This window comes from Nymphalis io, chromosome 17 (assembly GCF_905147045.1).
Source record: "Nymphalis io chromosome 17, ilAglIoxx1.1, whole genome shotgun sequence".
Lineage (NCBI taxonomy): Eukaryota > Metazoa > Arthropoda > Insecta > Lepidoptera > Nymphalidae > Nymphalis > Nymphalis io.
Window position 1 is genome coordinate 5357332 of NC_065904.1, and position 16865 is coordinate 5374196.

Sequence of the window (16865 nt, forward strand, 5' to 3'; positions counted from 1 at the left end):
TGCTCGTTTATATAAAAATATAGATTGTAGGATTAAATAACGCAACGAATGGTACATAAAAACCTAAGCATTCCCACATGTACCGCAGACATTAATTAGAGCGGGCTAAAAAGAGCATTAACACTGTGCTTACTGCCAGCGATGTCGGGGAGAATAAGATGTCTTTTGATGTCGTAAAGTCAGCATGTTAATATCTTTTGAAGGCAAATGTTAATAAAGGCTACTTTATTCAACTCTTTATTCTAATTTTAATACAATATTTGTTCTAATTATAACTGTAATTATAGTAGGTAATTATTGAATTGAATTGAATTGAATTATTATCTAAGTCATATTTTTGTTCATTCGGGTTTAAGTTTTATGATAAGTTTAAGACTTTACGTAAAACAACTTAATCATTATAAACAAAAAAAATATCAAAATCCGCTTAATTTATGTCGGCTTTTTTTTCTGCAATATACAATATACAGAATATTGTAAACATACCTATTATAGTTACCAACATCATGTTTAATATTTAGTTGATAGTTGATAAAAACAGCCGTAATTAAAAATCGTAACGCAAAAATTAAATAAGGTTATATTTTTAATTAGTACCAAATCTTTATTTTTATTATTAAAAAAAGGCGTGTATTAAATAAATATTAAAAACTACTGTCTGGGTACTTACTGCTACTGGTTATTCATACTTAGGTATTAGGTATATTCGGTAAAAATTAGCTGAATAAATATTAAAATAACTGATAGATACCTTTAGCTGAATCAAGTCATAAACCAATATTATTATACAATAAGTTTCAAGTCAAACGATCTCTCCGCCATTATTGTGTAAATACTTCTTACCTCTCCAAGTTCGTACCACTCCTTTTTAATGTTTTTTACGACCGATAAAAACCGCATATCTAATGGGATCACTCTCATCTCTGTCTGTCCGTCTGTCATGGTCTATTTTCTCCGAATCTACTGCACGAAAAAAGACTAGAAGCGTCATATCTGACAGCCTGCACCGGTATCCGTGGGCAGGCTAGCACATATATATTTTTTTATGATTATAGGTGAAATTTTATAGAAAATATTCGTAAATTGAGTAACCCACATTAGTAAATTGAAACTAGCCTTCGTTTAAAGTTTATTTTATTTTAAAAACTTAACTCAAGACTTATTTATATTGTGTTTGCTTCGGGCGCAAATTTGCACGTTTTATTTATTATTATAACATTATTTTAATTATTTTAAAAATTTATTAAGGACAATATTTTTTTAAGACGGAAATTTGACACAATCGGCGCGATATTAGGCGTAGAACCAACGGCTTCAGCAACGGCTTTTTTTATGGATTATATAACTTATTTTTATTTACCATGGTTATAACTGACATATTTTTTTTTTAAATAATCAAATTGTTTAATTAAAGTCAAGCAAAGATTACAAAAATACCTATCATATTTTTAATAGGTAATAGAAAAAGCATACGACAATTTACTTGGGGTTTTTATGCAAGCCCAAATGTGTAGGTACCATTCACTCATCATATATTCTACTGCTAAACATCAATACTTTGTATTGTTGTGTTCCGGATGAGTTAGGAAGTAACTGCAGACACAAGTTACATGACATCTTAGTTTCCAAGGTTGCTGGCACATTGGTAATGTTAGGAACAAAAATTCTTACCGAGCCAATTTCTATGGGTTGTGGTGACCATTTACCATCAGGTGGCCCATTTGCTTGTCCGCCTACCTATTTTATAAATAAAATCTGTATATAAATGAAACAGTTTATATTTCAAAGTCTATATTTGGTAAAAGGCTGGAATGCAATACATTAAATGCTTAACAATTTTCTGAGTCCAGCTACAAATAGAAATGTAATTGTAGTTATGTATTAATAGTAAAATAAAAATAATGACAAAAATATTTTATAATTTGATTAACATCAAATTAGGTGCAGTTTCATATTTTCTTAAAGATTACACTTATAAAAAAGTATGTAAATCTATTGATAAAATTAATAAATTTATATAGTTATTAATACATAATTTAATTTCAATACTGGCAATGATTAAATATCTTATGTCATGGTTCCAAATACAGGATTGTGCCTGCAAATGCTCGGTCCATATTCCATATATGCTTGTTTACTGTGGCACACTTGGTAGAACTCAGGTGTCGAGCCCAACATACTCCCACCAAACCAAACTGCATACCGTTGCATGTTGTGTGATATGACTTGGACATCAATAGGTTTTGGTGTAATGCGACCTTCAGATAGCATTGTAGATAATTTCAGTCGGGCATCTACAGTTCGCTTAATATCTCGTTGAAGTCTTCTTCCAAAGTCTCTAAACATTGTAGAGCCTCCAGATAAAACAATATTTCCGTATAAGCCTCGCCGCACATCAATTGGACAGCTTTGAATTACTTCATCAACCATCTCGTTCAAAGGCACAGTGAAATCAGCATTGGAGAATTCGGGATGGAAAAAAATTTCAGGTCCCAAGAATCTCTCATAGCCAACATCAACCGAGAAAGGATTTTTAGTAATAGCATTAATACCTGTATACTTTTTCATCCACTTTGCAGGATCAGAGTCATATTTTGCAAACTCCTTGGCAATATCTGGACAGATGTAACTATATCTTTCCTTAATTGCCTTTGCAGTCTCCAAGCTCTGCTCAGGTGGAATACCTACTTCACGTTCCCTAAGAAGTGATTGAATAAATGATGTTATGTTCCTTCCTGCAATAGGAATATGCTTGATACAAGACCCAATCACATAGCCCTCAGCTACAGGAACAATATGTGTAACACCATCTCCACTGTCAACTACAATTCCAGTAAAAGTGCGTCCTGCTGATGTACGAGATTTCCAGGACGCAGCTAGGGCAAGAACAGCTTGTACAGCTATGTATAGCCCAGGCACATTGAAGGACTCAAACATTATCTCAGCTAAATATTCTCTATTCTCAGGCGTATTCAATGGTGGTTCGGTAATTAAAAAGTGATGATCCTCTGGTTCTGCACGCAGATACTTGAAAATACATTGTTCAATGTACCTTTCCATTAGATCCCAATCTTCTACTAGACCATGACGGACAGGATATTTCACTGAATAACCAGTTGCTTCGAACGCTTCATCACCGATAAAGAAATCTAAATCCTCTACTGCCTTAGTCATACGCCTGGTACTTTGGTCGCCAACTTTAGCAGTTTCTTTTATCGCTATGGCTGACGGAATGATAAACTGGGGCTCCTTATTACCGGCAAACCCCAGTTTGGTATACCCAGTACCCACATCGATAACACATGCCGGTAAATGGTCACCCATTTTTCACTAAATACACTAATTATTTTACTTTAATATTACTGGGTGCGGCAATAGCTTCAAAATATTTTTGACGTAGGAAAATAATATGGAATACATTCGAATGACAAATCCAATATGTCAGACAGTCAGCGATTAGGAAGACGGAAGATGATTAATTTTACGTTCCTATTCTCAAAATAAAAATATTTTTATATATATTGATACAAATTTTATTGACATTGGATTAAATTTAATACATTTTAGATTTACTGAAAATGTTAAATTTAAGTGTAAATCTCTTTTTTTAATAATTCAATAATATTTTTCAAATTTTACAAACGTGTAACTTATTTTGATAGAATTCATCATTTTTGGAAATTAAGTTCTTAAATTAGCAAAATAAGTTGTTTTCGTAATCGATTTCATTAGCTACTTTTTTTAAGCTTGGTCTTGAAAAGACTAGTCTAGGCCATTATTCCATAGTCGTTAAAAGGTATTAACGTCCTGTAATTTGATTGGTTTTATTTTATACGAACTCATTTTTAGCATTTAACAATTGGGTGTTAAACTTGTACCTTTCGTGTAGTTATGTCTATCATTAATAAATCAACATAATTATTTTTATCCTTTAAGTAATGCCACATGTAAAAAAAACATATTGTTGTAGCTTTGATTTTGTTCAAAATCTGATTTTTAAAGAGAAATGAGAATCAATTGCAATTGAAAAAAATTGAAACAAACATAATTATCATGTACTTGAACAAATCCAATGTGCCGACTGTAATTTGAGAGTAAAATTGATGTAATTGGATTCATTAAATTATTATATTTCAAAAACATATGAAGCAAAAAATGGGGAAATATAAACGAGTAAAAAGCAGGTAGTAACAGTTTTATTGTGACCCAATTTTAATACTATATTTACACAATATACATTACAGGAATGTAAATGTTTTAGAAATAGAACAAAGAATCACTAGAAACACCAAATATTATTTCTATACTTTGAGTGAAATTGAAACTAATAAATTGTATCTTATATAACTTTTTTTAACAGTTTATATGACAAAGCCTTGTATTACATCATAAAAATCCTGTAATATACATATATGCAGCTAAAAGCAGTAGGACATTATCTTATCATGAAAGCCTTATGCTAACATTGAATTTATTTTAAATATTTTTAGTAACAATTTTATATTGAAAGTTTATTAAACATCCATTGTATAAAAATTGAATATAATTATATACCAGATAAGTATGAAAAGATAAAATTAAAATAGTTTAAAGTTATTTTTCTCAATATTTCAGATAAAAACTACTACACCACATAAGTCTCATGCATTAGTTGTTTATAAAAAAAAATCAATATAATATTTACACTGTAATTTTACATAAGAATAATTAATCTCATGAAATTATATAACTCTTTATTAAGATATTTAAACAGAATGATGAAATAAAGTAGCGCATGAGTTAGTATAGCTAACTAGCTAAGGTTAATATTTGTATTATATTAAAGGTTAAACATATTTGATTAGTTTTCTAATATGTAAAAAAATACACCTACAATTTTTCATACACTTAATTAAGTAGACTAACCTGCAATCAAATATAATCATAAACATTTTTTAATCTAGAAAGATACAACAAATAATGCAGCAAGTCAACTAAATATTTGACTTAAAATACAAACAAAAAATTTCGATTATGAATATCAGTATCAGTATATCAGACTTAAATTAACATGGATAGATATAACCACAACATTGTTTATAATACAAAAAAAAAATTGCATTACAATTGTCTCTGGTCAATTGTCTATGGCAAAGACAATATTTTTAGATCTCTCACCACATTGCATAATCTGAATCGTCCATATCAAAGATGGTAAAGAATCCAAGGATAGTCAGGTATACAATCACATTGCCAGCCAGAGTCAAATAGCATGCACCCCAAAATATCTGAAAATAATAAAAATTTTGTTGGCAGAGTTGATTAATTGTACAGATGTATACAGTTCGGCTGTGTGAACTTGGCACCCGATTTTTGAAAATCGATTTTATTTCCTTTTGATTCTTATAGATATTCGTATGTAGTTGATTGTAGTAAATTTTTTTGCGTTTGTAGTAGCTCTAAAAAAATTGGAGGACATCGAAAAAAATCATCCCCTGGTTTTGTCGGCACTTAAAATGAATAGTTGATTCTTGAAACGAATCGTTTGTAGTTGATTGTAGCGGAAAAACATCGTTTGTAGTTGAAGCAAAAAAAAAAGTAAAAGAAACTTTAAAACAAGTTTTTTTTTCCTTAAAAAAACAAATACTAATGAAATAACGATAATGACCGTTACTTCTTCTTTTCGTTTTCGTTTGTAGTAAACTCTTTTCGTTTGTAGTAGCGTTAGTTTCGTTTGTAGTACCTTCTCTTCGTTTGTAGTAACGGTCATTATCGTTCGTATTTGTTTTGTTAAAGAAAAAAAAACTTGTATTAAAGTTTAAAAATAAATCGTTATACTTGAAATTTTTTTTTTGCTTTAACTAGAAACGATTTTTTTTCCTACACAAAATAAATTTTACTACAATCAACTACATACGAATATCTATAAGGATCAAAAAGAAACAAAACGATTTACAAAAGTTGGGTGACAAGTTTACCTAGCCGTACAGCTCCAATGTGCATTGTGTATAAGTAGCACCAATTTATCAAATATTACCTTCATTTAAACATACTTTATAATATATTTATAACACACACACACACACACACACAGCGCGGAAATGCGGCCTGCATTATGGGCAGCTTTGCGTCGGGTGGGAATCGGGACTATTTTAAATTTGACTAAAATAATAAAAATTAATAATGTAAATTTAATAATAATAGTAAATATAAATTAAGAAAATATATTTATTTATGGTTAGTATTTTTTTTAATACAGTAATGTACCTAATAAAATAATTTATAATGTAATGTAAAATTCTACAAAAAAATCATCCATAAGAGATATTTCTCTATGATGATGAAATTCATATGTTTTGGATTTTTGAATTTTGATTTATCTTAAGCTTAAATTTGAAGGTGGCAATATGTGTCCTGTGCCTAGGAAAGCATGATAGTTGGTTTTGTCTATTGGGCTTAACTCATTCTGGCTGCATCGGATTGCCATTTTATTATATCATGAGGGTAAATAATAGGCCTGTATGTTTTGCACTTGTGTTTATACACATTTTTGGACACTATTATATTTCACTATATATGTAATCAATTATATTATATCTATAAATTATATTTACGACTGACTACTATATATATATTGAAAATTAATGAAATTAATATACATACCGCGCCAGCACGAGCAAGTACAATGGGTAGAGCAAAGGAGCTAACAAGAATGCCCATAGTTATAAAAATTGCAGTCTCCATACAAGGCGAATTGGTGCCACCAGCGCTGTCCGTGTGACGTCTTGCTATCATTGTGGGGATGGGGCATAATATATAGAAGAGAACAACAAAGAATGGCCACCAATATCTGTAAATTGTATTTCAACTTTTATTTAAATGTAAAAATATTTTTCCTGCTTACTAATAATAAAGCACTATAATGGATTTTTGGATTAATTATAATATTTTTATATTGTTTTGAAACTCCTAGAATTCTCGTATAATTCAGAGGATTTATTGGGAATCATTGAGCTGATCATGAGACCATAGAGCCAGGTTAGTTACTAGTCCATCAAGTCATGGTCATGTAGTTTCCTCTAAAGAGCTGCACTTCTGCACTGCATTACCGCACTAACAACAGCATGTTGATAAATTATTTTTAACAATAATTTGTATTACATTTTATCATGTAGAAATTTTACTATTTCTTGTTCATAAATTTGCAACAACAACAAATACTATATTTATCCCATAAACATCTAATATTGATAAGATTCAGGTTCATTGAAAACTTCATTCTTCTTTTATTGTTTAGATTACTGGTGGCAAAGCTTTTTGCAAGCTCGTCTGGGTAGGTACCACCCACTCATCAGATATTCTACCGCAAAACAGCAGTACTTGGTATTGTTGTGTTCCAGTTTGAAGGGTAAGTGAGCCTGTGTAATTACAGGCTCACTTACCTTTGGTGATGTAAGCGATGGTTAACATTTCTTACAATGCCAATGTCTATGAACATTGGTAACCACTTACCATCAGGTGGCCCATATGCTCGTCAGCCTTCCTATTCTATAAAAAAAAAAATAGGTTGGCAGACTGGCAAATCAGGTCACCTGATGGTATTTGGACAACCACCCCCTTTATACATTAGCAGAACAACAATACAATAAAAATTTGTGAAATACTATAGATAATGTATGTTGAGTGGTCAGTATGCATTGTTAGCATATGTAAAAAAAATATTTTGTTTGTAAAAGTACCAATAAACTGTACATTGTATTTATTTTGCTACTGTAAAAACATTGAACAACACTCACTAAAGTTAATAACTAGTTTAAGAGTTGGCCATTGTAAAGTTTTATGGTTTTTTTTTTTTTTTTAAATAAACTTTATTCAGTTAAATACATTTTTAGTAGCTGCTAAGAGTTTGGAAGATGTTGTTATAACATTTCCTTGGCTTGTCTCCGGTCATATTAGATGGAGATCCCATAAGCTGTAACACGGTCGGATGGTGGTTGAATTGAAGAATTATTGGAGTGAACATGTGATATGCACTTACACAAATAGACAAAAAATCACATTGTACATTCTACAGCATATTAGTACTAAGTGTTTCATTTCTTATAATTATAATTAACTAATTGATATTATCAAGAGGTCATTTAACAATACTTACTTATACTGTGGTAGGGCACAAGCCAATATAACAAAGGTCATCCCAATTGAGCCTGCAAAGGCCAATGACACCAAACTAGAAATGAAAATTGAATCATGATAAATTTAGTTTGTAAACACCTATATTAAGTATAATCTATAAATCATTAAAATCATTCAAATTAAATATGATGATTTCATACACTTTTGTACTATTACTTAATACAACACAATTGCATCTATTTTAATTTTTATGTTTCTTTATGATTCATATTCCTTCATTTATTTTTATTTTAATGATGTATCTTTTGAAACATAAAAGAGTGTTTTCGTTTAATAATTAGAATAAACTACCCACTTAGACAAGCCCATTGGAAAATAAAAATAATATAAAATCAATACAAACATGTATTGATTTTATGTGTTAACCATAAATATAAAATTCTACTCACCCTGTTAATTAGCGCATGAAGAAAACATGAAAAAGAAAAAGTAATCGTAAGTACATTTTAAAGACTAATACTATAATCAGGTGTTTGTAAATATAACAAATGAGTCATACGGAAGGACAAATCTGGACTGCTTTTTGGAAAAAATGTTAAAATAACAATTAATAAACGTATTTACCCTTAATTCCAGCCATTGTTGATATAAATATTTAATCTATCGTTTTATCTTACATCTAATAAAAACGCATAAATATAATAAAAACTTTCAGAATAAAGAAATGTCACGGAGAGTACGGCAGATAAAAAATAATAAATCATTAAACTGAAAGCAATGATAATAATTCAAATCTCAGCAATATATTTCGTTCCGAACAACTTAAAATCGTTTTGTAATAAAATGACTTTAATCTAAGTTTTATTTTTTTTTATTATTTTTTACATGGATATTTCATAATAAATATATTCATTTAATTAAGTAATTTGTAAGTACGACGATTTTGTCCCTAAATATAATTTCTCATTAATGTTTATTTATGCCATAGCATGACGGAACCTTATATTGCATTAAAATCCTGAAGACAATAGGATTTTCCAGTTTTTATCATTCATAACCAATAATTATTTATCATGTAAGTGCTGCCAGCGTCAGCTAAAAAAAATATCCTGATTTTCGATAAAAAATGTCGACTCGTTGACAATAAACACATAAATGTGGAGTCCAATAATAACCTAAAGTGCTTCGTTATATGTAAATATGTTATTTTAATTTATTCAATCTCCTTTTTATAATTTCTTAATGACAACATTATTTAACATTCTACATTAATTTATAATATTATTACATTCCGAGTCAAGAGGTTAACATAGAAATCTATGTGGCAACCTTCTTTAGTAATAATTTAATTGAGTGTTTTAGATTTCATCTTCTGAGTAGAATGCTAATTTAGTTCCATATAAAGATGGTGAAATATTGATAATGGAAACAAAAACAAATAATGCAACAGTTTTTGGGTGTAGTTGGAAAACAAAAAAATATTTCAATTAAAAAAAGTATAGTAAATATTAAAATGTAAAATTCAATAAACTTATTTTGTTTTAAAGAAATTCTGAATATTATTTATCTCTCAAAACAGGGAATGCAGTTACTATGGCAACATTATACGCACACATTAACAAACTATCTCTATGGTCTATTTGTTTCATTGCTACGTATACAAATAATGGTATTAGTAGCCCCACGCTCAGTTAACTGTTAGTGTCAAATTGTCAGTATTGTTTATGTTAAGTACATTGTCAACTTGTCCAAGATTATAACTTTATATTTTCGAAATATACTTAAAAGAAATAATTCTAGAATACTTACAATCTTTAATATCTGTAGTAAAAATATCTAAAAATGGATGATGATGCGGAAACCTATAAACTGTGGCGTATTCGTAAAACTGTAATGCAGGTTAGTTTTACGAGGTTGTTATTGTATTTTACTGATTATTTTTTAAGCTTTTTTAATTTTCGATGTTATCTTTTTACAGCTATGCCATGACCGTGGTTATCTAGTGACACAAGACGAGTTGGATCAGACCTTAGACCAGTTCAAAGAACAGTTTGGTGATAAGCCTAGGTTAGAATAACCGTATTTACTTTTATATTGAAATATTTATTCAATTTATTAATTATTCACACACCAGTTACGTATTACAGTAGTAACGTTTAAGGTTTGTCATATACTTTTGATCGATTTCCCTACAATAATGTTAAAAGTAAATTTACACAGCAACAATATAACAGTCTCGCACCTAGATTTTATAAAAAATTAAATCAATTGTCAAGAATAAAGGACATTAATAACTACCAATTAAAAGGCAAAACTGAAACAACTTAATTATGAAGACGTTGAGAAACTATTAACTACCTCATAAATGAACATCTACATCACACGCTCAATTATAGCACACACGCACACAAACATTTATACACTCACACACACACGGTTTGGATTAACTTACAGTAATTAGTAATCAGACCCTTTGTAATACTTTTTAATAATTGAATGGAAAGGAACTGACTTCTGATGCACGTAACACCAGTTCGGGAGTCAGGGCTACTTTGTATATTATGTATGTATTGGATGAACAATAAAGTATTATTATTTTTGATAAAAATAATTATTCACAAGTACTTCTGTATTGTTGAGCAGCACAATTATTTTGTTGTATGCTGTGTGTTGTTATGTATAAGATAGTAAAATAAATATCAAAATGATGATAGAATACAATTTTGGGAGATATCATCTTACCTACATATAATTTTGTAGTTTCAGAAATGGATCTGCTCATTACGTTTTTCTTAATTTTTTCATCCATTGCCAACATCTTAATATGACTTGTACACTATATGGTTAGATTATAACTTAAAATTTAATTTAGTTAAATGATAACAAAAAATATAGTTTAGTGAAAGTTCTTTAGTTAGTCAAGATTCAATTTAAACATTATTTTAAAGGTAAAAGAAACTTTTATGTCTTATTGAAAAATGAACTAATTTTAATTTTGACATTTTAAATTATATAGTATTGTTTTGATAGCAATGACAAAAATATGTCAATATACTGTCAAAAGTAATAATAAAATATAACTTTTTAATAATAAAAAATTATGTGCCTATAATGTTACCTTACACAGATAAACAATAATCCTAAATTAAAATTTAGGATTATATTTTCTAATAACAAAATGTACTATGATTTCTTAATGTCCTACTTTAGTGAGAAACGGCCATCCCGAAGTGATCTAATTGTGTTGGTGGCTCACAATGATGACCCCACAGATCAGATGTTCGTGTTCTTCCCAGATGAAGCCAAAATTGGTATTAAGACAATCAAAACCTACTGTACTAGGATGCAAGAAGAAAATATTCATAGAGCGATTGTTGTTGTTCAAGCAGGTATTATTTGGCTTATTTATATAATTATAACTTTTTATATTCAAAAATCTCATATTTATATCTGTTGTGTTTGTGTGTTTTATTGTATATTTATATAAGGTAACTTTGTCTTACATTATTATATAAAAATGCATGCAAAATTAGAACATTTATAATTTAAAATAAATATTGATACTGAGTATCTATATTTAGAATGTAGTGTTAGGAATGGATGGCTGTTGATTTTTAACATTTAAAAAAAAATGCATACATTTTACATTTTTTTTTTCTAATTTTGCCAGAACTGGTACAACCAAATTGCTGTATTTTATAATAAATACATATACATGTGTATACTATGATATATGTTGTTTTATATAGTTTATGTTATGATTAATTGTAATGAGTAAATTATTAATTTTCAGGTATGACACCGTCTGCAAAACAATCTTTAGTAGATATGGCACCAAAATACATTCTAGAACAGTTTTTAGAATCGGAACTGCTTATTAATATAACAGAACATGAACTAGTACCAGAGCACATTGTATTGACACCTGATGAGAAACAAGAATTATTAGCGAGATAGTATCCTTTTTATAATACATCAATTTGCATGAACTGACCTCTACAATGACATTTTATCACTTAAAAATATTTTGGTATTCCTGAACTAGGGAGTAAGCAATATTATGTAATATGTTTACTAGTGTTAGGGCTTTGTGAAAGCTCATCTGCGTAGGTACCACCCACTCTTCAGATATTCTACCGCAAAACAGCAATACTTGATTTTGTTGTGTTCCGGTTTGAAGGGTGAGTGTGTAATTACAGGCACAAGGGACATAAAATCTTAGTTCCCAAGGTTAGTGGCACATTGGCGATGTAAGCGATGGTTGACATTTCTTACAATACCAATGTCTAAGAGTATTTGGTGACCACTTACCATCAGGTGGCCCATATGCTCGTCTGCCTTCCTATTCTATAAAAAAAATATATCATTCATTTTGAGACACAGTGTTGTTGATTGTTGTGTTTGTTTTTGTAACTAACATTTGCTTTTGTAACTAATATAATGTTGATGAAGTAAACTATCTCTTGGTGGAACTGGTGCCTAAGACTGATTCTTATGGTGTGACCTCTCCACCACCACTGTCTACTCCCTCCCTATACTTTGTTACTACATATTATTCTAATCCTAAATTTACTAATCAAACTATTTATTTTCCTTCAAATTTATTTCATGGTTTTCCTCAATTATAAATGATTTCAATAAACATTAATTTTGAGGTTTTACAGCCGCAATGCTCTTTCCATAATTTTTTCTTTTGAATAGTCAAAACCAGAATGTTTTTATATCATTGGATCTCTGTTTTGACTGATCTTGTTAAATAAAATAGTGTGAATCTCGCTTGAATCATGATGGTGGATATGATTATTTGTATATGGTTTATTAAATAATATAACATAAAAAATGTAATGTTGTCATGCAACATATCTCCTTAAATATTCCTACAGTAAATTAAAGGAAAACATGTTGATGAGAATACAAGCGGGTGATCCAGTTGCAAGATATTTTGGTCTAAAAAGAGGGCAGGTCAGTATAGAATTTTATTAATATACAGTTGATTTAAGAAAAAGAAACTTTTTTTAAAAAAAAGGTATTTATTTAATCTGCTACAATAAAAATATATAGATTCAAGGACCAGAATGAAAAAAAAGATGACTTATTACTAAATCAATGATATCCATTTACTAAACTAATAATTTGATTTTTTATCTATGAATTATGTTTTTATTTTGAATCATTCGCTCAGTCATCATGTTGCAATTATTAATATAGATTTGATAGTTTTTACAAAAGTATTTTGTTTCATTTTTCTTATATTAAAGTCGTTTCTACATGTTTTAATAACCATAAATATTTTTTACACAATCAATTAATTAAAAAAAAAAACAAATTGTTTCAGGTGGTTAAAATCATTAGATCGTCAGAAACCGCGGGAAGATATATTTCTTACAGATTAGTTTGTTAAGCTTAAGATAATACATTAACGAATAAAATTACATTTTTATAAAATTTCCTCGTTTCAATGTATTTTTCCATACTTAAAATGTTTCTATACTGTTGGTTTATAATAATTAACAGTGACATTTAGTGACAACTTGCTTATAGCCTATCCAATCACAAGAGGAATAAATCCAAATAAACAACTTTGACGTCGATATCATTGGTGAACGATATCAATTGACGCGATATAATTGGTCGAGATCTTGAATAATCTATGATATTCACTATGGATTCGCGAAAAAATGCCGTTTTCAATGTCCGCGTTGTAATCGGAACTTCGAAAGTTACATTAATGTGATTATAAGTTGAATAGTGTTGTATTATAAATAACGTAAATTAATCAAGAATTGTGCGTAATACAACAGAACAATTAAAAATCGCATGCAATTTGTAAATCTACGATTTGTTTACCTTTATTCCTACTCCGACTAATAACGTATAGTTCATTTATTTCTATTATGAAAGATAAGAAAAGAAACGGACACTAGAAATCAAAATAAATTAAAAATATTTTTTGTTCCGTTTCACGACATACTCTAAGTAGATATTAGGTACATACCAAGCATTAAATTCAGCATTCTGACGTGATTAAGAACCAGATATTAAATCAAACTTTCTTGCATTTTTAATATTGCATGCTTATTGACGTAAAAAGTAACCACAGTGATTTTTCAGATGATTTTTTTTAATTTCTCTTAAATTATGAATAAAGAAACCATATATAGATGGAATTTTAAAGTTGCAAGAAATTGCAAGGATTATCGAAAAGTGTTGGAAGTCGAATGAATCTTAAGGCTGCATTTGATAAAAGTTATAGCTGGGTTGTTTGATTTTCAAAAAATCACGGAATCTGAGTCAATAATTAAAAAAATAAACTACACGGTATCAATGTACCAGGCAATAGTAGCGCTAATGTAAAGCTAATTCTACATAAGCGAAATACCACTCATCACGAAATCTAAACAATGCGTCCGATTGACTTGAAATTTGTCACAGTTACTCCTTTCCCGATATAGACTCACTAAGAACGGATTTTACGCAAATCCTACCCAAAATCAATTTTTCTTCTTATCTATTCGTACAAAGGGACGGTTTACTAGTAATTTTAATAAATGGTATAACTCTATGACTAACGCCATATTTATTACACAAGACTATGACTATAGTAAATATCTGTATAGTTAGGATCCTTGATCCATACAAAAGTGTTGTTAAAAACAAAGACGCGCGCTTATTTAAAACCGCCATTTTGTCATGGACAGAAGGGTAAAGCATTTAATTTATTATTGACGCGACAAGTGATTTTTTGAATGTGTTCAAATATGTTGTTTGGATTTTTAAATGTAATTGAGGTAGTTATTTACATCAATTTGTATAATTTGTTATTCTATTTTTAAAAAGACCAATTCGATGCGTTTATAAAATCAGTTTTATTGTATATTATATATTACCTATATTTAATTGTTCAAATATATTATTGTATCTGTGTTGACGTAATATATCATATATTATTATTTTTTTACGAACAATATGTTTCATATAAATTAATCTTTAAAACTAAGTTATAACATTAGCAATGCATTGAACTATGACTTTGCTTTTTTATACGAATAGTGTATATCATTTTTTTAATAAATAAAAGCTATTAGGTAGTATATACAGCCAAATATAAAAAATCACGTGTTAATTGATTGGAATGTCTATCGTGTCTTAACGGTTAATAAATATAATTTGCTTGTTTGACTGTCCATCAGATCAAAGCGTATCGTAATCACGTAACAAATCGCAAAGCTGCTCCAATGGCGTAGACACCGTTATCGACCGCAACAATGATCGAGATTCCAATAAAAAATAACTTTCGTAAAATACCATAATAGTATCTAACTATCTAATATGTAACGCCACGCAAATCTTTACATTTGTAGGCAACGGGCATGCGATCGGCGCATCCATTTCAAACGTCGCACGCGCATCACAGTTTGCGCACGTTCGCAAATATTCGCTGAATTACAGACGAGTTTTTTTTTTAAATATTTTATCATCTATAATATTTGGTTATGATATAACATAATGACATACATATAACATTTTAAACTTTCGTTTTATATATATAAAAAAATAAATTAATGTATTTTAATAACAATCGAATAAATAATATTTTTTATTGTGTTTTGTGTACAACGTAAATTAAGGATTGGACGGTATTGAATATGGTGAGTAATTATTTATTTTTTTTATAACTTACTCGTATATATGAATTACGAAATTACTAGTATACATAATCAATCGATAATATAGGGACCTAATAATGTTTTACAAATTAATAATTAATCATCGTACAGATTATAATATTTATATGAAAATTTAAGTCAATTTAAGTAAAGCAGAACTTTGATTAATAGTTATAAATAATGGTTATAAGCATGTAATACTTAGTTGCGAGTTATTGATACATAAATAACTTTCCTGGTTGAAGTAATTGCAATTGATCCAATTCGAATGTTCTTCAGAATATTTAACATAAACAAAAATTATCTTAAAAGGAACTTACAGCCAACTTAGTGTGCTAGTAATATGTAAATATACTGCTGTAAGTAGGTACAGTCGTTATAAGCTATCATTTACATACATTAATATGATTTTATTAAAAAAAAAAAAGTATGTCAGTGCTTTATGTACATATGTATGAATAAATGTGCGCACTAGTATTAATTGACTAGCATTTGTTTAAATAAAAAAGTGCATAAAACGAGGAGTAGGTATTTATTGTTTTGAAGCGAGTTAAATAGAAATTGAAAGTGTTAGTACATAAACCAAATCGCACTTATAACTTATTTCATATAAAATAAATAAGACTAAATATTTAGCTATAATATAACGGATAATAAACACTCATAATTTAATCCTGTGTGTATTATATTATTGTTATTATTTATTTATTAAAAGTTGCAAAACAACTAAGTACCTAATAGTAACAGACGTGCTCGACTTGCATAGTACATATATCAAATAAAAACAAGAATTTCAAGAGTTACCAGTATCCAAACATATTTTTTATTTATATGATATCAGTAATGATAAGAAAATTTCATAAGTCCGTACACTTGGTTTTGTTGTCGATGAAAATATTAAAAAAAAAACCGTAAATTATCCGTGACGCATAAAGCGTGCCTTAGATACACGCTTGATTATAAACGGCGTCATTTATCCGACTGATTTTAAACGTTTCATTCATATGTCTTTCCTGATAATACACGGTCTTTAAATCGTGTGTATGTGTGCGTATCTCATATAAATATTTTCTGTAGGGGTTT

General features: G+C 29.0%; 3 protein-coding genes across 4 annotated transcripts; 1 reads left to right on the forward strand and 2 right to left on the reverse strand.

Annotated features, from left to right (window-relative positions):
- Positions 1–1766: 1766 nt before the first annotated feature.
- Positions 1767–3439, reverse strand: LOC126775104 (actin-related protein 3). Its single transcript, XM_050496871.1, has one exon. The coding sequence runs from the start codon at positions 3322–3324 to the stop codon at positions 2068–2070; it is 1257 nt and encodes a 418-aa protein (XP_050352828.1). The 5' UTR covers positions 3325–3439; the 3' UTR covers positions 1767–2067.
- A 741-nt stretch (positions 3440–4180) lies between these two features.
- Positions 4181–8867, reverse strand: LOC126775139 (leptin receptor gene-related protein). Of its 2 annotated transcripts, none has more exons than XM_050496921.1 (4): positions 8738–8867; positions 8135–8208; positions 6643–6829; positions 4181–5267 (listed from the first exon to the last, which is right to left on the reverse strand). In XM_050496921.1, exons 1-4 carry the CDS (start codon positions 8753–8755, stop codon positions 5154–5156), a joined length of 393 nt encoding a protein of 130 aa, XP_050352878.1. In that variant the 5' UTR covers positions 8756–8867; the 3' UTR covers positions 4181–5153. The 2 variants fall into 2 exon arrangements, with proteins under 2 accessions (XP_050352878.1, XP_050352879.1); XM_050496922.1 differs by lacking the exon at positions 8738–8867 and adding an exon at positions 8565–8664 and having other exon boundaries at positions 8135–8209.
- Positions 8868–9793: 926 nt separating this feature from the next.
- Positions 9794–13560, forward strand: LOC126775135 (DNA-directed RNA polymerases I, II, and III subunit RPABC1). The gene is made up of 6 exons (XM_050496916.1): positions 9794–10014; positions 10094–10182; positions 11326–11504; positions 11909–12071; positions 12999–13077; positions 13451–13560. Exons 1-6 carry the CDS (start codon positions 9958–9960, stop codon positions 13514–13516), a joined length of 633 nt encoding a protein of 210 aa, XP_050352873.1. The 5' UTR covers positions 9794–9957; the 3' UTR covers positions 13517–13560.
- The last annotated feature ends 3305 nt before the right edge of the window (positions 13561–16865 follow it).

Coding starts and splice junctions, on each gene's coding strand:
- LOC126775139 (XM_050496921.1), bottom strand. Junction 6,830..8,134: donor TGTGCCCTACCACAGTATAA/GTAAGTATTGTT, acceptor TACAATTTACAG/ATATTGGTGGCCATTCTTTG. Junction 5,268..6,642: donor TACTTGCTCGTGCTGGCGCG/GTATGTATATTA, acceptor TATTATTTTCAG/ATATTTTGGGGTGCATGCTA.
- LOC126775135 (XM_050496916.1), top strand. CDS start 9,958: ATGGATGATGATGCGGAAACCTATAAACTGTGGCGTATTCGTAAAACT. Junction 10,015..10,093: donor TTCGTAAAACTGTAATGCAG/GTTAGTTTTACG, acceptor ATCTTTTTACAG/CTATGCCATGACCGTGGTTA. Junction 10,183..11,325: donor CAGTTTGGTGATAAGCCTAG/GTTAGAATAACC, acceptor GTCCTACTTTAG/TGAGAAACGGCCATCCCGAA.
- LOC126775104 (XM_050496871.1), bottom strand. CDS start 3,324: ATGGGTGACCATTTACCGGCATGTGTTATCGATGTGGGTACTGGGTAT.